Source organism: Kogia breviceps, chromosome 2, assembly GCF_026419965.1.
Source record: "Kogia breviceps isolate mKogBre1 chromosome 2, mKogBre1 haplotype 1, whole genome shotgun sequence".
Taxonomy (NCBI): Eukaryota; Metazoa; Chordata; class Mammalia; order Artiodactyla; family Physeteridae; genus Kogia; species Kogia breviceps.
Window position 1 is genome coordinate 39,747,206 of NC_081311.1, and position 25,207 is coordinate 39,772,412.

The window sequence follows — 25,207 nt, forward strand, 5'->3', positions numbered from 1 at the left end:
CCACAACAGTGAGAGGCCCGCGTACGGCAGAATAAAAAAATTAAAAAATAAAGCAGACTATTAGTCCATTTTATTATTATTATTGACTTTTAAAAAATATAGATACTGTCTTCCCATTGTCCCATGTGACAGTGACCTGGATGAAAGGACAGGAATTCCCTATGAGCTACTCACATCCATACGGCTTCAAGTTCTTTAGAAAGTGTTCCTTATTAGTGGGGTGGAGGTGGAGAGGCAAAGCGCCATCATAGCATGTGAAGGTACATGTACTTTTGAAACTGGATATGAAATGTATAATAGATCCCAAAGTATCATAAGGAAAACAACTTTGCTAAAGAGATTGGTTGCTGAGAAGCCAGAGTCTTAGATACTTAACTGAGCTTATATGGAATTTTAAATTTAGTGTGTTCTCATCAACAAACAACTTCTAGTGTTGCTTGTCACTGGGCTCATAGAGAAGTGGACATTTTAATGTATTTCAGGTAGAAGCAGTAGGCATGGGGATTAAGACAGCCTCTGTCAAATCTGGACACTGTGGCCATGGGCAAATTAATCTGGCTAAGTTTCTCCATCTATAAAATGAGAATAATAGTGCCTACCTTACAGAGTCATCTTGGGGATTAAAACCATCTAGTCACATAAAGGGTTTAGCGCTGTGCTGACACATATTAAACACTCAATGGATATGTACCATCACTGTCATTATCCAGTAGCTAAAAGATTTTTAAATTTGTCATTTAAAAAAATGTCTTATTCTGACACAAAATTCTGTATATTTTCTTTAATTCGTTCAAACATGGAACATGAAAACTCTTGCACAGGTATTTAAGGACCTAACCTCACTTCCCTGTGATTAAGATATTTATTTAGCAAATATCTCCACGGGCACTAGATGGCGACCTTCTCCTTTAAGAAAAAAAAAAAAAAACTAAGGTTTCATTAACACTTTTTGCTTTGACAGTTGAAACTTTCTGCTAAAAATTTAAAAGCAAAGAATAAAGGGTAAAGTCACATCTTTGAACACTAGAGTGTCAGAATCATAGAATTTCTAGATTTTCAGGCTTGAAGCTAGGAGCAGCATGGCCTGGGGAATCTGGGCTTCAAACTTTTGCCCTTGGGTGATCTTGGACTTCACATTTCAAGATTTCATTTTCCTCCTTTATAATATGAAGTGGTTGGGTTAGATCATCTTCAAAGTTGCTTACAGATTTAAAATGCTATGATTTTTAATAAATCAAAATATACTCTTCTACCAGTCTGTATTTTCTCAAGCGTTCCTGTGCTCTAAGTATTTCCTAAGCCAATGGACATGATTTAAGGTCACCAGGTGTCAACATTACCTAAGTTAAAACTGATTTATTTAAAAAAATAAGATTAATTTTGGAAGATAGGGGTGGATTTAGGGTTTTGAGATGTGTGTAAAATATTGGTCTAAAGGTTTCTTTTTTAAATAAGCAAGATAGACATCTGAATATCTGCATTTAAGATTAGTATAAGACTTGAAAATAACCTGTCCATTTAAGAATCATTTAAAAACTATTTCTATATCTCCCATAAATAAAATGGAACCTATGCCTAGATATTTGAAGGTGATAAAATTTTTTTAAATGTATTTTAAAATGCCAATTATTTTGAGTGTTTCTAAAAGGATTATAGCCGGTTATAGATAGAAGCAATAGATTAGTAACTATCAACAAGACAGAGAACTTCTCAAATATGAGTAGAAGAAGCCAGTCTTGAGCATCTGGTGTGATTAAAATTCAGATGTGGCTTAAAATGTTTTTAATTTAAAATAATCAGATGAGTAGAACTAACAGTAAATAATAAAGAAATCTTCAGAATAAAATATATTTTAGGGTTTATTTATAAATGAAAGTATACGCCTGCTTTTTCCTTTACTGAGGTGTTTCAGACAAGGTAGAAAGATTTGTTCTTAATAAGCAGCCAGTGGATTGTACATTGATCTTTCTTTTTAAGGAAAATTACTATTTCTACAAAAACCCTTTGATATCTTAGTTTGCATCCATTTTTTTTTCCTTTAAAAAATCCATGTTAAGTTATGGATCATCACCTGAGGAAATGCTCCTCCCACCTACCCAGACAAACTCTTAAACAGTGATTTATGTTATGAAAAATGCTCCCTGTGACATATACATATACAAAAACTAAAGTGGAGGAAATAGCAAATACTCCGCGTTCAAATGAGTATAAAAATCCCTTTAGCAGAGAGTGTGGTGATGGATTTGCACAGGTGAGGGAGGAATACAGATAACAGAAGCTATTTTTTCCTAAAACAGGAGCTAATAGGGTGAGCCAGCAGTTTAGCACTGGTAGCCCCCAATTCGCAACCATATAAGATGGTATGGTGATATAATTTGGATGCTCAATATACAAATTTTAACTGTAGCAGATGAAATAGAATACAAACTCTAAGAAGTTTACGATGGATGCATGGACCTTTTTTTCTTTTCGGTAAACATTGGCTCATTACCCTATGAGTAATTCATCCAACTTACCCACCAACAATTTTAGTTTATTATTTCCACTAAAATTTTATGCTGAAAACACCTGGAGCTGCGAGTGCTCTGTCATTCTTATTACTTGGGGTTACAACCACAGAACTTCCCAGTTAGAAACACACATACAGACACACACACCCTTATCATCCAGAGCAGAAGTAAAAGGTGAAAACAAAGATGAATTCACGCAGGTTATTGTCTAAAGGCAGTTTAATATTTGTGAAATGTCACACACACGCATGCACACACACCACAAAGTCTTTAGGCTCCAGTTACAAGCGCTGCGTCATCTGCCAGATCACATGGTAATTGTTGCTATTTCAAGGATCAAGTGGCATAAAGCTCTCCCCTCCATCCCCACCCCACCCCTTTCCTTTGGCACCATACAGCGTGCAAGAGTGATTATTATGTGATGAGGTGAGACCAGGCTCACTGGTCAAACCCTCCCAGCTAGAAAGCAGGCTCTCGGTGGGGTGGCGCGCGCGCCGTGTTCTCACGAAGTGATTGGGAAAGGGGGACGGGGGAGGGGGTCTCAGGGGAGGAAGGGCAGCTCTAATTGGTTTCTCAATGAAAGATAATCACCTATTCCCCGGAGAGACTGGCGATTAGCACTCTGCCTCTCCTCTCCTTCGCTTTTAGACTTCTCATCCTCCCCTCGGTGCTTTTAGTCCCTTCAGCAGAAGCGGATCGAAGAAAGCGGCTTCTCGCGCCGCACTAGGAGCAGCACCGCTGCGCTCGAGTACTTAGCGCCCGTTCACTCGCTCACTCCGCGCTCGCCTCGCCAGGCTGTCGTCCCCGCCGCCGCCGCCGCCGCCGCCCGAGACAAAGTTTCGCGGAGGGGCTCAGGGAAAACATGAGCGAGCTAGAGGAAGACTTTGCCAAGATTCTCATGCTCAAGGAAGAGAGGATCAAAGAGCTGGAGAAGCGGCTGTCAGAGAAGGAGGAAGAAATCCAGGAGCTAAAGAGGAAGCTCCATAAGTGCCAGTCGGTGCTGCCCGTGCCCTCGACCCACATCGGCCCCCGGACCACCCGGGCACAGGGCATCTCGGCCGAGCCGCAGACGTACAGGTCCTTCCACGACCTCCGACAGGCATTCCGGAAGTTCACCAAAGCCGAAAGGTAGGCGCCGGGGCTCGGCGCGGAGGGCCGGAGCGGGGCCACCCCTCGCGGCGGGCGGGCCGGGTGGCTGTCCTGGCGGCGGCTCGGGGGGCTGGGGGCTCCGGGCCGCGGCGGCTCGGGGGCTGCTCGACGCAGGGCGCCCCTAGTTCTCCGCAGCGCGCCGAGTGGGGGCTGGCCCTCGCGGGCCGGGAATGGGAAGTGTTTATTTTTATTTCTGCCCGTCACGTGCCGTGCTTGTCTCCGCCGGGCTGGGAAAGGCGAGCTCCTCATGGAGACGCGCCCCTGTGGCGGCGTGAGGTGGGGTGGGAAGGAGGAGTGTGGAAAGTTTTGTCGCGCCGCTAACGTGGCCGCTCCGCACGCGTCTGCAGTCGCGCGCGCTTTCCTTCGCGCACCCCTGGGGGGGCGCCCGCGGGGGACAGAACCCGGCCCATCCCGGGGCCCGGAAAGTTTCCCGGAGGTGACCCCCAAACCCAGGCCACAGGGCATGCTCAGTGCGCCGCTGGAGCCTCTTGGGAGCAGCGACGGGAGGCTGGACAGGGTTGGGTTCAATTTAGGGACTGAACTCGCCCGGAGCCCAAGCCCCGCTGGGAAAGGCGCAGAAGCGGGTGGGGGGAGGGAGGCGGGACTGGGGTGCGTCTCTGCGGCAGGAATCAGCCTCTGAGGGTCACTTTCCAGGCAGCAAGCGATGTCAGCAGGAGATTGTCAAGAAGCCCAACTTTCCGGATGTTCTTTTGCTCAGTTTGTGTCCCTTCCAGAAGCGACACATCTTGGGCTGCCCAGGGCTTGGAGGCGATTCGGTGACCTTGCACCTGAAGCAGGTTTTGGGCTACTGGTCAACCCTGTCCCAGGGTGGATAATGTCCCCTTCTTGTTTGTCTTCCTTTTGAGTCTCTCCCTGGAAAAGCTGGGATGAAGAGGGAGGGGAGCTATTTCTCTGGAAGCCTCCAGGCTCCTTCCTTTCCTTCTCCCAGCACGTTGAGAGCCAAGTTCTGACAGTTCAAAGTTGTGTCGCTCTTTCGTGGTGTGCAGAAGAGGCCGGGCGATTTTGGCCACAAGTAGGAAGCTTTTGCTCTCCACTGGCCGCCTTCACCGGAGAAGGCTGATCGATTGGCTGCAGCATTAAAGCACCTCTGGACATTAGGGAGAGGAAGTGCAGACTCCAAAGCCCATTACTGGCTTTTAGTCGCTGGAAGTGCACGGCCGAAAGTGCATTTCTCAGGATATTGAATATTCCATTAGGCGTGCCTTCATGCCCACCTATCTCTTACCCCTTCCCTGTTGTTAGATCACTTGGCGTCTGAGTTTGGGGCCCTCAGGGGACCCCTACATTAGTCCTTCCCCCTAAGCTCTCTGACTTTGAGGCCAGTACTTCTAAAGAGCACGTCCTCTTGTATGTCTCCATCCAGGCCAGCTGCAGGGGTCTGAATGTCCCCCACTTCCCCGCTGCACGCCTTCCTTGTCTTTTTCAGTTGTGTAGTGATTACAGTGTTTGCGTGTGGGAGTGGGGGACAGGGGAGCAAAGGAGTCTGGGTACGGGTTGAGAGCTGTTAGAAAAGGGCCAGGAGCTGGGAGTGGGTTGAGGGAGAAAAACAGGAATCAGGCAGAAAGGATTCACCTTGGGAACTGCAGGCCCACTCTGAACCAACGTCTCGGGGGACAGCTTTCAGATTTCCTGAGCGACACTCCACTTACAAAATGACACCGTGCACATAGCACCTTTTGGCCCAGGCTGCCTTGGAAGTCCCTATCAAATGGAACAATGGCATTCTTACTTCTCTCAGGCCAAGACTGCAATCAGAGCTAACATTTGGCCTTGCCCTTGGTTGGGAAGCTGCTGTGTCTTGCCTCAGCTGAGCTGCGCATTCCTCGGCCGCTGCCCTGCCCCATTCTCAGCAGCTGGAATCAATCTGCCCACCTCCTGAAGAAGCCACTTCATCAGCGGTCACCAGGCAGCTGTTCGCCTCCTAGGGCTGACCGGCTGGGGCTTTATCGCATTTTTGAAATTTCAGATCTCTGTGTCTGGACTGTGCCCCTCAAAGAGTAACCAGCACCACCTCGTAGCAAAGAGGAGATTTCGCCGGGGTCTAGAGAGGACAAGAGAGGAAACTCTCTCCCAGAGTCCACTCTCATTCAGGAGCTAGCTCTCAAAGAGGCACTTTTATTTTCTTTGATAAGAAATCTCTCTAGGAATGAGAGGCGGTTTTGTGTGTACTGAGAGGAAATGGCTGATCTTTCAAACGTACACATCATCTTCCTTTTTTTTATTCCCCCACACCCCCCTCCCGCCCCCGCGCACACGCTCCCGACGTTTTCGGGTTAGGGGTAGGAACATTCATCAAAAGAGTGGATCATGCGCAGTAGAGGTCGGTCGGGCGCGTATTTGTGTCTGCAACTGATAGCTGAAGTGCTTTTCTACTTCCTCTGTGCGCTGATTTACGCTGGGACTGAGTGTAAACTTTTCCCCACTCAGCACTTAGCTTTATACTTTCAAATGGAAGCGTGAAGTTTATTTTCAGCAAGCTGACTCATTAGAGTTTAAAGAATTTTGACAGGTATAATATATGGGCATAGTAACCTCTGGAATTAGGTACTCATCCTAGCATTTAAAGAGACAGTACTAACTTAATTATCATTGGTGAGACATCTTATTTTGGCCAAGAAAAGAAATAATTTAAAAAGTATATCTGGGATACAACATTTAACGGCAAACAAGATGCTTTCAAAATAAAAGTGTATTTGCTAATTTTCAGATATTTGTATTTGGGGAGTAGACATTCCATCAGCTTGTGCATCCTTTGTTAAAAGTTGTGCCATCCTGATGCACTTACTGGGGCTGAAGGAGACTGCTTTATCACAAAGCTAATGTTCAATTGCAATTGCTGTAGGATTTAGTGATAGCTATTCATGCTATGGGTTTGTTTCAAACTTTACTAGGACACCCAGTTTTTATACTAACAAGAAAAGAAACATATTTTGAAAGTGTAGGAATTGTTTGGTGGGCAGAATGATAAAAGAACTTTTGCCTGTAACTACTGTTTTAGAAAATGATTGCAATCTGAAATATTTACATAATCGGTGGTAAAAATATCTTCAGCATTTATTGCAGTGGAAGGAAATGGGAGAATTCACCGACTATTGTAATCAAGTCAGTCCAATTAGCCAGATTTCCATGTGTCCACAGAGGGTATAATGCACAGTCTCCATTAAGAATGATCTAAGTATCTAAGGAATGCTTAGATGAAAATTATACTAGGGAAAGGGAAGATCTGAGCTCACAGTGTAAGTATCAAGTGTACAGTAGGATGATCATGTTTAAAAAGAAAACATCCGACTTATTGCAGTCCTCATTTTCAGTCCCCTTAGAAATGCCCAGCAGAGATCAAGTGATAATCACTGAAAACTGTAGGCTGTTTTGGATGACGATGATGATACTTTACACTTATATATAACTTTCTGCCAAATAACTGAGCATTTCACATGATTTTCTGTGAACTTCTGATTCCCTGCATGCATATATTCCACATCAAGAATTACCTAATATCCTTATTCTCCCCCTTAGCTTTTTATACACACCTAAATTCCTTATTTTGACCACCCAGTTAGCTCAGAAGACTGCATACAGTTGTTGTTTTTAAAATTAGCTTAAGCAAAGGCTGGAATCAATATTAATCTGTTACAGGAATAATATATTGTACTCCAAGCCACTTGAGCTATTCCTGTCACAAATCCCTTGATTCTTGATGATGTAAATTCATCCTTTGGAACTTGTACCTTCTTCCACTGGGACATGGATGCTTTGGAATGGATGCCCCAGAAAACTCTTTGCTTTTTGCATCTCTGATTCATTTCAGCTGGTTTAACCTTCAGGCTAAATCAAGGGATTTGGCCTAATTTAGATATAAGCAACTTCAGTGAAATGAGCGGTACCCGTGGAATTCTGGGCCCAGCTTTTTAATTGTTCACATAGAAAATACACAATGCTTTAAAATAGCGATGCTAAGAATAATAAAGATAGCTAATCTTAGTGATGTTAACACAGTGCTAAGCTCTTTACTTTCAGTAACTCATTGTTTTCTACCAGTGGTCCTAGATCACGTAAGTACTTTTCATGTGAGGACTGTGAGGCTTGAAGAAGTTAATTCACTTACCTAAGATCTCACAGCTAGGAAATGCCAGACATGTTTGAAACCCCAATCTTGCAGTTTTTAGAGCCCCAGTTCTCAGCAGTTATATTCTATAGCCTTGGAATCTGGCCAGTTCTATCTTACTAACTGGTGAATCCTTCCAAATAGGAAGAAAAGAACCTGCCCTAGATTAGAATAAGAATTTTTTTTTTTGAAAAGTCTTAGAGCCAGCATGAAACTGACCTTATGAAAAAGTGACCAATGAGCCCTTGTATCCAGCACGTACGCCTTGGGTGTGCTGTGCCAGGCCAGAATTTCCTCCGGCCGTCCTGCTCTAGGGATTGTCATTTCCTAATCATTCCCTCTTCTTCCTTCCTCACTCAACTTCTCTAGCTCAGTGTCATGTCATAGGTGGCGCTGATGAATAGTGCAGTTAGGAAGGATGTGAGAAGGATCTTCGTTGCTGCCTTTGGATATCATTCACTGTACCCTTTGCCTTTTGCCTTACAGACCCCTGCTGATTCCTTCGTCCCTACCAATCCTTCCATCCAAAGGAATTTATTACTACCTGACAACATACCAATATGTTAACCAGTTATCCTTTCTGGATTAACACAGTAATGTTTTAACAGGAGCTTCTGGGAGAGGACATTCGTTTAGTTTACTCGGAGGAGTAATATTTATGATGAGAGTTGAAAGGGAGAAAAGCTGAGGAGGTGAGGGGAGGATTTTTAGCTTGTCAAGATCCTTGTGTCTTGCCGCGTGTAATTTGAAGAGGACAGGTTCCGAGCATAAGCACCTCACACCTACATTCAGTCAAAGAGGTACAGGAGGTAGATAGTACTCTGGTTTTAGTGATGAGAAAACTGAGCAAATCTTTACTGAAGTGCCTTTTAAAAGATCTCGGAAATGGGACCAGAAAGACAATATAGGTTTCTTAATTTTGCATCAGTACCGGCGTTGGTGAATTGATATCTCCAAGTTATTATCCATTTACACTTATTATTTAAGACATATCCACTTTGCTTTGGTGTTGGTTTGGGTTCTGGGATCAAGTACATTTTCCAGATATATTTGTAATACACCAGGAGTTCTTGTTCCATCTGAATCCTTGATACATGTATAGGTTGCAAGTTTTCATTTAATCATGTGTTCATTAGAGATTTGACTGACCCTCATGAAAATATTTCTAAAAGACCTGAAAAAACAAAAGATGTTCTATCTTCTTCCTCTTTCCTTACTAAGTGGCTGTTGCCCAGTGCCCTTTCCCCACACTGTGTAGGAGATGCTGAGAGTGCATTAAAACCCTCTCTTTTGATAAGATTTTCAGGTGATTTCATAGTTGCTCTGAGTAGGAATAATTATTTTCATTTGCCACTGAGAGTTTGCTTATCAGAGTTCAGGACCCTATGTTATCTCAGATTCTTGTAGCTCTTGGAAGTTACTGTGAGTTCTGAGATAAACCAGGGATTGCATATCCTGTTTCACAAAAGTGAAAGCTCAGAAGTTTGGAAATTGTCAAAAATGACTACTAGCTTTGTAAGTGTCCTGTGCTGTTGGATCCCCGAAGAGAAAAGGGGCTATATGTATATGTTTATGTGTATGTATATGAGTATGTACATATATGTATACACACACAAATTGCCTATTTATTGAGTTTATGATTTTATACTTCTTACGGTAGTTATTATTCTGAAACTCCTCTAGTTTGGCCCTATCAGTTTCTTGGGGAAAGGAGGATTTACTTCTTGGGCTATTATCATGAAATAGATGACAGCATCTTGCAGCTTGTCAAATGCTTGTGCTTGGTATTAGACACACTGTCCAATACTGTCTCCCAGAGCAGGGTACTAGAACCAATCTCTATTGCTTCTTATCGAAGTACTTACTACCTCCTGCTTTTACCCAGTGATGATTTTTTTGACCTTCTTTTTCTTTGTTCTTGGATCTGCCTGTGTTGTGCATCTCTCTTTTGGGTCCCTGGTTCCTCTCTTCTAGCTTGACATCTGGAACTCCTGCGAGAGCTCTCATTTGGAAAACTCATACAACCACAAACGTAGAACAGAGGTCTTGTTCGGAATAGTACTCTAACATTTAAAAATCTTTCATGTCTTCAGATATTTCAGATTTTTTAGATATTGTACAATTTGAATTTCCTAAAGTTTTAAAAATAATTGCTCATCTTGAAAATATACAATGCTTTAAAATATTTCTCAATGAAAAATAGTTATTTCCAGAAAATGTGTATCTTCGAAATAGATTTGTTTTATTATATAAAGGCTGATAGAACTAATCTCTTTATTGTTGTTCTGAAAAACAGATTCCTTTTAAAAAACTCTTAACCTTACTCTGCACTACTCCCTAAACATTGTTGGTGGATCGCAGACTTCAGTGTACGTTATGTTGCTTTTATTTTAAACATTTTCATATTGTTTTTTTTATGTGGGCATATAATAGAAACCCATGCTACCTTAGAAAATAGTGGAGTTTTAAATTCAATCAATATAAAGTTTATATTAGCTAGAAAGTTGTAAAATACTTTCTGTAATTTGTCCTGTCCAATGTGTTGGCTGTGTGGTTAACCTTTTTTTTTAGTGCATGTTGATTTGACATATTCTTGGAAATTAGTCCTAAACAGTCAACATGTTGATACTAGGAGTTGATCTGGGTTGATTTTATTACGTGGATGAGCATGCTGATAGCACTTTGGTGTGTAAGGGGATAACATGCTGATTTCATCTGAGTGTTTATTTAATAAATGAATTTGCCTTAATAAGGCAAATCCAGTAAGACATCTGCTGTAATTACCTTGTTAGGACTTAGTTTGAATTTTTATTTACTTGTGATAAAGATTATACAAGTACAGTTCTTAAATTATGCTCACTGACTTGTTGCTAATTCAAAGTGCTCCTCCGTTATAGATCAGTTTAGAGAGGGCTTCAAAATGTGTTTTAAATCCTCAGATATGTCTTTATTTGAGCACTTTGACCTCAAATGTTGCAAACATGCTACTGACAAACCTTATAGGGAATCGTAAAAGTACTTGTATATTTGCCTCTTACAAATACTTGTAGGTCTGTTTGTTCAACTGTATTGCCTGATGAGCAAATCCAAAGCCTTTGAGTAAATGTTAGTATTTTTCTTGATGACTTTCATTGCCCTCATGGTGTGGGTAATGTTAATTTCATGTCTCACAGGACCACCAAGGAACTTCACTACATATGCTAAAAATTCTCAAAATAGAAAATCCTTTTATATGTTAGGCTGTAAACCCCTGGGTAGAAACCAGGTCTGTTTAAAGTACAAATTCCAACCCTCTACAACCCTCAGCTTACCATACACTTCTCTTCCCACGTGCTAATTTTCAGAGTCAGGCAGGGTAAGAACAGCACATATCTAGAATGTATTAAAAACAAACACATTAAAAAAAAAACCCACCCTGAAACCTTCTAGAGGATAGAACCAATTCATATTCAATTCAGTCTCCTCTCAGAGAATAAGTTCACTCTACAATATTCAGGACAAAATTTCATGTCTTACTTCAGCAGATTTCAGCTGTGGTGTCATGGCGCACAGTGGTGTGTGTTTGATTAGTTGTAAGGTTAAAATGAGTAAATAATAGGTTAAAAATCAAACTTCATGAATTATTTGCTTCTTAGGAAATAAGGTTGAGTGCATTCACAGGCACCTCCCTAGGGATGGTTTTTGACTTGCATTCCGATTGGCTTCCCCGACTGGGAGGATGACAAATATATGGCAGGAAATTGCACAGAACCCACAGTCGGTCTTTTCACAAGAGTGTGTTTGTTGCACGTGAGAACATCCTCCATCCTGTGAGTCACTGCAGAAAAAATGTTTGAGAACTTCTGATCTGAACTATGGCTCTAAAATATCAAAATCTTGATGCTGTGACACTTAAAGCTACTTATCTATAAATCATGGTTGTTAGATTTACTGTATCTACTTATCATGTATATGTCAGAGCCCCACTTCCCAAAGTGTGATGTTCACATACTGGTGGCATCAGGGATGCTTCTAGGTGGCACACAAGTTAATTTATTTTATATTAACAGTAAGGAATTTTAATGTACTGAGGGAAAAGATGTAACAATCACGTTAAATCTATGCCATGTGGCTACTGTTGTTTAGAATAATGCTTCATTTTAAAAGTTCATAGATTTCAAAGGAAAAAATAGAAAAATACAGATTGTGAATAACAGAGATATAAATAACACAAAAGAGGGAAAGATGGTTTTAAAGTCATTTTCAACAAGGAATGAAACAGATTGTTTCCATCCTCATCTCCTCCATGTTGTGGAAGATTCTGGCTAATCGAGTTCTCACTATACCTTTCTTTGGGTGATTCCTTGGATGGCCGTCTGTAAGTTTCTCCACAGGAATTGGAGTGGGGACATAGAGTTAGATGGAAAAGGTGGTTTTTATAAAATATACTCTTGCTCTGATGGTACATCAGTCTGGTTAAGAATTACTCACTTTAATGTATCATCAGAGAAACGTGTGATTTACCCCCAGATTTATGAATTCCTTTGCCATGCCACAGCAGGGCCCATAGGTGAAGGGGACAGTTGGGAAGTAATAAAGGGATGCCAGGCCTCCGGTCTCCATCCAGCCTGGGGTTGCTGGGCAGCTCTCTCTTTCCAGAGTGTGTCCCCAGGACTCCTCCGTGGGTCCTGTGAGTCGGTATCTGTGGCTGTGTGGCACCTTGTAGCCAGAAATACAGGATGCTTTTTTTCTTTCTTTCTCCGTATAAGTACAATTTGGAAAAAGTTTGGAAGGCAGAGTCTTTCATAAAATGCACATATATTTTCCTATAATCTGTACTCCCTTTACTCGTAGGAAACTAGATTAATCTAAAAGATAGATATTTGTTTAAAAAGTATTATTGTTAAAAGTATGGTTTTGTGGAAAAATGAGAAAAATATAAGGAGAAAGGAGGGAATATATTACAGGAGGAGGAGAACTTGGCAACAATCCGTTCTTCTTTCAGAATATAGTGCAGGTGGTCTCCCTACCTACTTAAGAAAGGGACTCATTAAGGTTTGGATATAGGTAGCCTCCAAAAGGTAGGGAGAAAAGGAACGTGGAGGGAGAGGAAGGGAGGGAGGGAGGAAAGGAGAGCAAGCAAGAAGATTCCAAAAATTACCACAAGATGGCAGCAGGGGTATAATATTTAGCAATTGTACAACTAGTAGTTTGGAATGTCCTTTAGTTGAATATTAAAATATCTTCTCAAACATATAACTTTATTTATTGAAGTAAAATTGATTCACAGTATTATATTAGTACAGCATGGTGATTCAATATTTTTAGAGACTGTACTCTGTTTAAAGTGATTGTAAAATATTGGCTATATTCCCTGTGCTGTACGATATATCCTTGTAGCTTTTATACATAGTAGTTTGTGCCTCTTAATCTCCTAGCCGTATCTTGCCCCCGCTTCCCTCTCCCCACTGGTAACCACTAATTTGATTTCTCTATCTGTGTGTCTGTTTTTGTTTTGTTTTATTCGTTCGTTTATTTTTTTTTAGCTTCCACATATAAATGAAAACATAACTTTCTTAATATGAGGATTCAAGTGTTTGGAAAGTGTATCACTGAATACATATAGTATTATAGTTTTCCAATTAGTAGTGATTTTGGGGAATGTACTTAAAAAGCCATGGTGCAGGGTTCTTCTTTAGTGTTTAGTCTAAACCAAAAGAGAAACCAATAGTCCACTTTGCATAGAGAGCTCTTTTACATTGATATTGGTCTGAGGGAGATTCCTAAAACCCCTGTGAGGAAACCTCTGGACTCATATTTGGCGGAGAAAAGAAAACTGAGAGAAAGAATGGAAAATTAATAGTAGTAAAAAAAAATATGTGTGAGGAGATAGAGTAAAGGGAATGGTTTCCTACTCACTCCTGTCTCCCCCCATAACGAACTAAAAGACAATTACTATAAGAAAAAATCAGCTATTAGACGAAACTTCTAATAGCTTCTGATAGGTTGTTTGATCTCCTTGATAACTTTGTGATTCTAGAACATAATTAGGTAAATCTTAACATGGCCTGTTGCAGTCTGAGGTCCTTTTTAGAAAAAATTTTAATACTCTCCAGTTAATATGATTATTTACATACATTCAATATTTTTTAAGAGAAAAAAACCTAATGTTTTATGCGATGCCCTAAATATAAACTGCCTTTCAATTCTAGGGTAAAAAGAAATGAGTGTAGTCTGAACTACCACAAAGGGATAGATTGTGGGTCGTACTTAATGGACTGTAAGTTTTTGAATCAATATTCCCTTGGAAAGTGCCGTTCAGTCTTCCTGTAAAAGGCTGTTTCATTCAGTCTGTGACCCCTCTCATGTGAAAGCCCCCAGGGGACTGGAAGTGAAGGAGTCTTGCTGATGACAGCATTTGTGATTTAACACTGAGGAGAAATGTACTTATTTTGGTCTGTCCCAGTAACCAAGGGTCAATGCCAAAATGAAGTTGTACTGTGCATAAAAAAGAATTCATGTGTGATCACATGGCCTCTTTCATGGGTTTCTTTGCTCAGATATTATGTTATATTGTACTTAGATAGACAAGCAATAGGGGAAATAGAGTATTTAACACTGCACAATTTGATACCCTATTTGACAATAAGCTGCCTTTGTAAAAAGTGTTTTGAAACTCTGAAATACGTTTATTTGAAGCTGTCAGTATACAAAACTGCTCTTTGGGGCAGTCATTTATATTTTTCCTACGATAGGAAAAAAAAATGTTAAACAGTCGATGACTGCAAGAAAGGATCAAGGGTAGATCAAATGTAGGGTATGCTTTCTGTTGTCCATAGGGCTAAAAAAAAAAGGAGGAAATCTAGTCACTTCTAATAGTGAAGTGAAGCAAGAGATAAGTAGCAATACATTGTTTTTTTCTGGTTTGTTATCAAGGCAAGACAAATTTCTGAAGTGTGGAAGCAGGGTTGGAAACATACTGCCTTGAAATCCTCTGGTTATCTAGCCTCTCCAGGGCATTACCAGGGATGTCCACACAGGATGAGACAGGCCTTGGACTCACTGAGCTTCTTGATATTAGAGCAATTTTTTAAAAAAATATTTCTTTATTAATTTTATTATTTATTTTGGCTGCGCTGGGTCTTAGTTGCAGCACGTGGGATCTTCATAGTGGCGTGCGGGCTTTTAGTTGTGACATGCATGCAGGGTCTAGTTCCCTGACCAGGGATCGAACCCGGGCCCGCTGCACTGGGAGCGTGGAGTCTTACCCACTGGACCACCAGGGAAGTCCCTATAGCAATTTTTTAAAAAGTTTCTTTTGTGTGGCTCTGCACCCTTATTCACCATCTTAAAATCTGGACATGCTTCTTGATATTTCAGATTTGCTGATTTTAAGCTTTCCTTGGACTGTGACTACTCCCTTGGTTGTTTTAATTGGCAAAGCAATGCATGCTGGTTGTCAGACAATAAAAAGATGTACAAAATTTGGTCTTCTTCTCTCAGTTTTTCCCACCTATCCTTCAGCAGGCAGCCAATGTTAAGTTTTCTGTATGTTTATGCAAACTTTTTTATATAGAGAACTTCTCTGCTCATTTGGAGTTTCTAGTTTGTTTGTTTTTCTACCTGAAGTAGAATCATCCTGTAACAGTCCTCAACAACCTGCTTTTTTCTTTTTTTTTTCCCTTAACTATAGCTCCTTTCTTTCCAGATCAGTCCGTATTGGTCTAATAACCATGTACTGTGCTATTGTATCCATGTACTTAGCTTATTAATAGTGATAGTTGTTTTGTTTGTTTTTTTGTAAGCATAAACCACACTGCAGCTAACATTCTTGTACATATTTTCTCATATGTCTTTAATTTATATACGGGATAAATTCCAATCAGTGAGAGTGGTAGGTCAAAAACATTGCTAATTTTCAGTGTGACGTTTTTAGTTTGTGACTATGCATAAACTTTCTGTATCAGATAAATGATCTCTAGCCTTTTCAATTAAAAATAAAAGGCATGTGAGTGGCATTTACAAAATCAATTTTCTACATTAAAGACAGAATTTTTAAAAAATCAAACATACAACTATAGCAGAAACATGTGGAAAGTTATTTCTTTTTTACACTTGAGTTGCATTCATGAGAACACTCTTTTTTGAAGTAATGTTTACATGCCCTTTTACTTTTCACATTCATAAAGTCCATATTGTGTTTTGGCTTGATTTTTTTTAAGTTGAATAAAACTTTTTAATTCCTACAATGTGATATTGAAAGTAAGGATAAAATTGTTCATGTATACTGCTCTTAAATAGCTGAAGTCCATCATCAAGAATCACAGTGGTTTTTTTTTTTTTTTTCCATCAAAATACATTTTTGATACTTTAAAGATTCTGGGGAACTTGTTCCCACTTGGGAAAATAACAAATTCCAAATCTCTCAGCTACATTTTTTTAAAAGGCCAGTGGGAAGATTTGGACATATATGGTATTGGAACTACTCAGTGGAGCTTTCTTTTTATAGGATGGCAACTTCTGGGAGAGTTTTCTTTCCTTTTTTTGATCATTGCTATGGTATTGAACTAGATTTACTGAAAGGTAACTTTGCAAACATTTATTTCGATCAGAATTCAGTCATATCACATATAATCAATCATGAGGTTGAAGCCAAAAAGTGAAACTGATTTTGGAGACTAAGAGGAGAAATCTGAGAGATTTTAGGGGTCTTACAGAGAAATGACCTGAAACTGTCATAATGATTAAAACAATAGGCTTTGGAGCCACAGACCTGAGGTTGACCTCTGACTGTTCCTGCACATATGGCTGGGTGATTTTTTTTAATTAATATGACTATTAATGTAATCTTTATATCCTCTTTTAAATTTTATTTATTTATTTAGTTTTGGCGGCGTTGGGTCTTTGTTGCTGTGTGTTGGCTTTCTCTAGTTGCGGCGAGCAGGGGCTATTCTTCGTTGCAGTGCGTGGGCTTCTCATCATGGTGGCTTCTGTTGTGGTGGAGCACAGGCTCTAGGCCAGCGGGCTTCAGTAGTTGTGGCACGTGGGCTCAGTAGCTGTGGCTCGTGGGCTCCAGAGTGCAGGCTCAGTAGTTGTGGTGCACGGGCTTAGTTGCTCCGCGGCATGTGGGATCTTTCTGGAACAGGGCTCGAACCCGTGCCCCCTGCAATGGCAGGCGGATTCTTAACCACTGCACCACCAGGGAAGTCCCTGGCTATGTGATTTTAAACAAATTGCCTTACCTCTCTGAGCTTTAGATTCTAATTTCTATAAAATTGGGATGATGCTACTTCCTCCCCTAAGGCTTTGCATACAGGGATACTCTCTCTGTACGTGTTTGTGGAATAAAAAAAGATGAGCGTAAAGTGCTAAGTAAGAGTGCTAGCAAATGTATAACCATGAAAGGTTTGAAAAGTTGTAGAGATTCTTTACAACGTTAGTTCTGGTATTAACACATTATAGAACCTCATGCCTAGAAAGGATTTTAGGAGATATACTTGTTCATCCCCTTTGATGAACAAACCAGTAATGACAAAAAATTTTTTTAAAAATCTAGAGGTTCAGAAATACTGTGATTTTCCAATGACGTGAAGCTTATTAGTGACAAAACTGAGATTAGATCCCCCTGTGTCTTATTTGCCATTCTCCTTAAATCCACTGTAAACATCTTAAGTGATGAGTGAAATGAGGAAAACTAGACGTTTATAAATTGGAACAATGGGACAAGTGGAAATGAGATGGTTAGATGATATCTGCATTTCATAAAAAATATAAAGTGTACATGTATGATCAGGCAAAGGACTCAAAATGTGCTGTTACCCAGCTTAACACCCCAAGCAACTCTAGAAGACTGTTTGTATAAATTTCTTAGAAGAGCTGTTTCTTAAAGGCCCTGGGTTTAAATGAAACACTGCTGTGAATTGCCCAGAAAGGATGAGAATAAGTCAGGAGTGCTCAGGGGACCAGCTATGTCAGGCTCAGGGAAAGACACTGAAGACCCCGGGAGAGTCTTTCGGGGTGGAGGTTCTGCACAGCGGGAGCATCTCCATGGCTAGGGGTTATTGACAGGTTTCATATTCCATCAGGCTGGAAGCCTTATTTCCCGGGAGCTTTTCTGTTCCTCCTTTCATTGTCTATTGTTCAGTCCTCATAAATGATGAAGGCATTTCTTTTCATATCTAGTGGAGCTGTAGATCTAGAGGTTTGGGTGGAGGCTCTTTGTAGGTGTTCTAACAGCCTGTAGGCTGGAGAGGAATGTCACTAGACATTCCTGTGCTTGTTTCCCCAGGTCGACATTAAGCTTATGTATCTGTGTATTCTCAGTGCCTGTTTGCAACTTAGAGGCTGATTTGAGCTTTTTAATTTGGACAAATACTAGTCCAGATTTTATTTCTCCCAGGGCAATTTCATCTGTCAGTCAGTCAGCTCAGATGGGGGAAGATACACGAAGTCACATACGTCATAACCAAAGCCAGGTTCTTTCCTTCCCAGCTTGACACTATCATGTAAAATACATCCAAAGCCTCAGCCTCTTCATTTGTTGAAAACCCTGTGAGGTTGTTGCGAGGCGAAAGTGAGCTGGCTCATGTAATAGATTTAGCTCCCTGAGTCCTAGAGTACAGTCATGCAGTGAACTTTAGCTCTCATTGTCATTATTTACTGATTCTGACTTCATTCACAAAATATATCATGACTTCTAATGCTGTGCCAGGATATCCATGCATAGTCTTCCCATATTTCTACTCCATTCTTGGTTCTAATTCTGCTCATTGAAATAACTCTGACCCTATTTTCAGAGTCATTTCCTGAATCACAGATGGACCTCTGACAGAGGCCATATTTCAGAGTTCTTCTGTCTATTTTTCATCTGCAGCGTAGTCTCTGTTTTCTTTCTACGGATTTTACACCCCTCCCCCACTACCCCATCATATTAGAAACTTAACCACTCTTGTACTGGATTTAGCTGTGTTAAGGTCCCCTCTGTAGCTCTCTGCTCTCGGAGTTAAATAAACCCAGGGCTTCTCAAACTCTAAATTGCATTTGAATCACCTGGGGCATCTTATTAACTGCAGTTTCTCATTCAACAGCTCTGGGAAGGGGCCTGAGATTCTGCCTTTGTAATTAAGTCTCACTTGAAGCTGATGTTACTGGCCTTCAGATCCTTAAATAACAAGAGATTAAAGGATACGGTGTTGATTGATAGTTCTTTGGTTCAGATGAAAATATTAGTCTCTTGTGGTTCCGTGAAATGTCACAGATCTCTGGTGGTTTATGGTTCTCTTGTCTTCGAGGTGTGACTTGTGTAAAGATTTACAGGAAACCAAAATTGGGCTTAAAACCAGAGACAACTAGTGATTTTCATTTCTGTAGGCTGTAGTTTTCTTACCTGTAATTTTAGGGGGAAAGAAACTTTTATGCTATAATTTCAACACTTCCCTATAATTTTGGTAAATTGTTTCCTTAGGGTTACAAGGAACAAGTAGAATAAACCTCAAATATACGTATTACGATAAAGGCAATTTTTCTTTGGCACATTTATCTAGACAGTGTCAATATGCAAACTCATTTAGAAAATCTCTAAATGTTTCAGTCAATTAGAATTATACATTTTAAAACAATGGGGTTATATTTAGGTATAGACTATTTTTTAGGCTGACATTATTTTATATATTTTAAAGTAGAATTTAAGTAGTTCTCTCACTTTTAAAAAAATTTATTTTATTTATTTATTTTTGGCTGTGTGTTGCTGCACGCGGGCTTTCTCTACTTGTGGCGAGCAGGGGCTATTCTTCTTTGCAGTGCGTGGGCTTCTCATTGAGATGCCTTCTCTTGTTGAGGAGCACGGGCTCTAGGTGTGCAGCCTTCAGTAGTTGTGGCTCGTGGGCTCAGTAGTTGTGGCTCGCGGGCTCTAGAGCACAGGCTCAGTAACTGTGGCGCACAGGCTTAGTTGCTCCGCGGCATGTGGGATCTTCCCGGACCAGGGCTCGAACCTGTGTCCCTTGCATTGGCAGGCGGATCCTTAACCACTGTGCCACCAGGGAAGCCCAGTTCTCTCACTTCTACCCCAAGCTAAGGTGCACACAAACATACTTTGTAACCTAATTAGAGGGTTTTTGTTAATGTATCCTGTAATAGAAATTGTATTCCTACCACTCAGAATTTAAGCTTTGCCTTAAACACTTAAGAAGTGTTTGAAAGAGTATGAATTAAACAGTCTATTGGAGATTCGATTTTATATAAAATAAATTATGTAATAAAGGAAGTCCACTTATCATTTGAAAATATAATTTTAAAATGTATGATAGGGCTTCCCTGGTGGCGCAGTGGTTGAGAGTCCGCCTGCCGATGCAGGGGACACGGGTTCGTGCCCCGGTCTGGGAGGATCCCACATGCCAGGCAGCGGCTGGGCCCGTGAGCCATGGCTGCTGAGCCTGCGCGTCCGGAGCCTGTGTTCTGCAACAGCAGTGAGAGCCCCGTGTACCGAAAAAAAAAAAAAAAAAAAAGTATGATAGCATGGGTCTTTTTCTGTTTGAATATATTTAATTCTCAAACACTCCTTATCCAAGATGCTTCAAAGAATCCAGGTTCCTAGGAATGGTTTTGGGCTTATTGATGATATAGAATATTTAATGATGTATTGCTCAGTATGGACTCATTGAGACTTTTTGGAAAGAAAAAATCTGTCAGAACACTTGTGCTATCCAGATATATGTATCTGTTCTCCTCGAGATTGTGTGTTCCTTTGCTTTGCTTGCTTCCTGTCCATCTGCCATCTGATTTTTTTTTTTTTTTTCCTTAGAAAGTTTGTCTTCTCATTGCTGGAAGAGATCTTAGGAATAATTCAAATGGTAATTTCATTTTATAGAAACTTTCCTGGAAATATCCTCCCAGTAGTGGGCAGAGGGGTCAGCAAAGGGTGGCTTCCTTGAAATGGGTAATTGGCTCCTGTTATGTGGAAATTTTCAAGGGCCATCTTTGGTACTTAGTTGTATAAAAGGTAATTTAAAAGGTAGATTTGAAATTCCATGGTGCAGGTGCAGTGAAATGAATCCTACTACCTAACATTAGTCATTGGCTCTGTAATAAACATCTTTATCAGTTATTTGGGTGAAAATATCAATGGCATCTTAGTCATATTTGCAGAGAGCAAGATGCTGTGTGAGTTGGTAATTATATTGGAAACAGAATCAAGATTCCCAAAAGGCTATGATGAGCAAGAGAAATGGTTTATAATCCTAATACACCCAAGGCTTTCTTCTTCATGTCAAGTATTCCCTAAAACTCCCTGACTATCCTGAAATGAAATTCACAGATAATATAATCCATCCACAGACATAATTCTGTGTGTGTACATGTGCATAGTATCCTAATGATAATATTAAACAAAAGAGAAAATAATGTACAATGAAATAATGTATGGATTAATACGTAAGTTTTTGGATTGTCTAAGTTGGAGATGACCACAGGACAGGACTACACAGTAAGTTGAACTAAAGGTGTGAAGGGCTTGCACTTTTCCTAGAATCATTTCATGTAACAACTGAAAACACGTAATTGGTACTGGACACTCCAGTGTCACTAAGTGTCACTAATGGTGTTTCTGTCAAGTGACCTAGTTTTCCAAAATGGTAAACAACCCTCTGTAAAGTTTCTTACAAAATAGTTTTCTTACAAAATAAAGTATCTTACAAAATAAAGTTGTTTTCCAAAATGGTAAACAACCCTCTGTAAAGTTTGTTACAAAATAAAGTGAACTACTTCCCTTAATTTACATGGTAGTTGAACTACTGGCAAACAAAATATAATTTAAAGCCAAAAATAAGTATTTCATTTACACGTAGTAAAACAGATTTAGGTCATAGGCTTAGATAATTATATATGAATTTTTCTTGTGCATGAATGAAGAATGAAATTTAGAGCTGTTTAGATTGTAGAATAATTCTTCAGTATGTGGTTTTCTGTGGATTGTGGGACGCGGTGATAACCATAATAAAAAAGCACCCCACAGATTTCCAGAGTTCCCACAGGGGGACAGTACTGCCCCCACTGAGAATCACTGGGCTAAGAGTTTCTCTCTTTGTAACTATCAACTTTTGCGGGGGAATAATTCTTTATCTTGTGTGTGGGGGGCATAAGAGTGTGGGAGATGGTGCAGTCCTGTGCATTGCAGGATATTTAGCAGCATCTGAGCCTCTCGTAGATGCCAATAGTGCCCCATCCTCACCACCAGTTAGGACAGCTAAAAATATCTCCAGACATTGCCTGTCCCCTCCTGGAGGGCATATTCACCCACAATGGAGAACGATGAACAAAAATATGTTTTAATGGGAAAGTGGGGAAAAAACTTTTCCCTGGAAGAAGCCATGAAACAAATTTCACAATTAAAAGTGACCTCATGGAAGCATTTGTGAAAGATTTAGGTACTGTCTATAAGTAATTTAGGAATCAACCAGCAACTAATGTAGACAGGCCACTCAACACCTGAAGAGGATTTGTTTTAAAACACTTCAGTCAGTGGTGCCAACATGTTTTCTAGGTTTAAAAAAGCCGTCACAATAAGCAGGAAGGGATACTTGCATAATAATAAAATCTAATTATTAGGAATAAGCGTCTGGGTCCCTAAAAATAGGAAATTTTAGACATTTAAAAAAGCTATGGGAGGGCTTCCCTGGTGGCGCAGTGGTTGAGAGTCTGCCTGCCGATGCAGGGAACACGGGTTCGTGCCCCGGTCCGGGAAGATCCCACATGCCGCGGAGTGGCTGGTGCGTCCAGAGCTGTGCTCCGCAACGGGAGAGGCCACAGCAGTGAGACGCCCGCGTACCACCAAAAAAAAAAAAAAAAAAGCTATGGGAGCATGAAAGACCTTAACTTCTTTTGACTGTAAACATGGCTAATGTATGTTAATTGGGTTTCTGTAGGACTGTATCCTTAGTTATGTTGCATTCTCTTCTCTTCCTATTGCTTTTGGTTCTGCTTTCAAGTCCTTGATGTTCCCTTTCTGATAGACGTGTGCCAGGGCGTTAGGTTATTGATTACTGTTGGTGGAAGAAGGTAGTGTTGCTCTCTGGGAACCACCGCTGGGTGCAGGCATTCTCTCCTTCAAGTTCTGAGATGCCCCAAAGGGCACTATCATTTTCTTATGCCATTAGCCAATGGAAGATGGTGTTTACTTTTATGAACCAGAATTATCTGCTATAGCTTGAAGTGAAGATAATCAATCCTTAAAAGAGTAACGATAGTAATCAAATCCTAGCTGTGAGTAATAGCGTTTTGGGAGGGAAAAACTATCTTGGAAACATTTCTTTTTTTCAGACTTCACATCTCAGGGGCACTACCGATGAGCGACGAAGCTGTGTGTGTAGTTAATGCTGGTCACTCTTTGGTCTTACTGCACATATTACCAAGGGCGGTGGACACTAAAGAGATGAAGGACTGAGAAAGCTGATCTGTGACCTCACACTTACTTGTTTAATCCTGTAATTCTGACCAACTCCATAGTGCAGTGTGACTTAGATGTGGCTCTGGGCTAAAAATAAACCAAGTACAGAGACTGGGTTGAAATATTTAGCTCCTGTGCTTCCTGTTTTTCAAGTGATATAGGGTAAGGCTGATATTTACTTCTTAGAGCAAGAAGTATCTTTAATGATTATATGATCTGAACTCAAATAATATCCTACCAAGTATGTTTTACTACATTGAGAAATTCTTACTAAGTAATCCAGCAAAAGACCATACTGGTATTGCTATGGAGCAGTGTCTTCTGGCTAAATCACATTTATTTTTCATTGAGAAAACATTTTCATTGCAACCCTTGTTGAAAAAGTTTCTAAGGGCAGTAATATCTTTACTTAATTGTAAAAGAATGTCCAGATTGCAGTTAAATTGTTTTCCCAGGCTCTTTCAAGAGTTCTAACTACTAAGCATTGTTTCTCACTTTATCTTCATCAAATATTTATTTAATACCTATTATGTTCAAGATATTGCATTGTTTTCTAAGACTGTTGTATATCAACGGTCTTAGAAATTTCATCGGTAAATTATCCATTCCAATTGGAGGTTAGGAAGAGAAGGTCTCCCTTTATCTCTGAAGTCAAAGAGCCATTCCTTAAGACCCCAATCTTAGTTCTATTTTGGGTGAGTGTAGCTCAGTAAATGTTTAAATAAGTGTCTGCAACATTCCAGGCACTGTGTTAAGATCCATGGGAACAAAATCCAGTCCGTTAGAGTTGTTGAGGAGCTCAGAGAAATGGGTGGAGAGAGCTTACTCAAGAGAGTATTTTTATAGGCTAAGTACTATGACTGAAGCACATTGGCGGAAGTGGGGAGGGGACTAAGAGGAAAGAGAGCATGTGAACTAGCAATGAGTGGGAGTCAGGAGAGCTTCCTGTAAGAGATCATCATCTAGGTGCTAGGTATTTCCACATACGTGTGTGGAGGACATCAAGCTTCCAGAAGTAATTAATTTCAAGTCAATAAACACGTAGTATTCATCTTCTATTGAATGCATTTTATTTGGCAATGGGACAGGGACATAGGTTTAGAGATGGGTGAGCCAGGGTCCCTCTGTTTCATCTTTTAGTTAAGCATTAAAGCATTATCAGGTTGTACTGTATTCAGTGCTCCACTTGGAAGTTTTAAAACTTATATTTTCTGTCTCTCTTCTCAGCCAGTGGCCCTGTCTTGCTTTTCACTGTTAGTAAATCTTTGTTGTTATGATTGAGTACAATTATTATTTTATGCTGACAGCAATGAAGTGCATATTTCAGGCTAGAATAGTTAACTAAAAATTCACTTCAGGCTTTTATAATAAATGGAAAATTCTATGTTACTTATCCACTTTTACTGAATATCATTTGTTTCCTAATGCAGTTCAAGGGCCAATGGGCAATACCTTTTGCCAGTATCTGCGTGTTACCTCCACATAGGGCTTTACAGTTTTTAAAGCAATTTTCTCTTACTTCATTTCATTAATTCTAACCACAGCTCTGTGAAGAAGATACTATCTCCATTTTAAAGCTTAGAAAAGTGAGGCCTAGATGGATCAGATGACTTGCTCAAGATACCATAAGAAACTCTTCGTTTAACTCTTTGAGCCTCCAATCAATTTTGACTAAATTATTCTTTTTGTTGTTTAGGCTACTGCTTAAGTGCACCTCCTCTAAAAAGCCTTCCTTGATCCCTCAACACGGCTTGGATGTCCCTCCTATGTGCTCCCATAATACCCTGCACTTGCTCATATTGTAGTGCTTGTGATTTGATGTTTTGTTTGCATGTTTGCTACTCTGTCTCCTGCACTCTCTCTCCAAACAACCTGAGAAGTAGTATCCTGTCTTGTTCTCACGGGATCCCCAAACCTAGTAGAGTACCTGCCACAGAGAAGATTTCCAATAACCATTTATTGGATGAGAAGACTAAGTATTGGATTGACCAAAAAGTTCATTCG

General features: G+C 40.3%; 1 protein-coding gene across 1 annotated transcript in view; it reads left to right on the plus strand.

Moving 5' to 3' along the window:
• The first annotated feature begins 2,883 nt into the window (after positions 1-2,883).
• The window catches only part of PRKG1 (protein kinase cGMP-dependent 1), a 1,199,831-nt gene continuing 1,177,507 nt past the window's right edge, over positions 2,884-25,207 (plus strand). Inside the window, exon 1 of the mRNA XM_059053703.2 lies at positions 2,884-3,638. Coding sequence (XP_058909686.1) covers positions 3,373-3,638 — 266 coding nt within the window. The 5' untranslated portion in view covers positions 2,884-3,372. The remainder of the gene's footprint in view (positions 3,639-25,207) is intronic.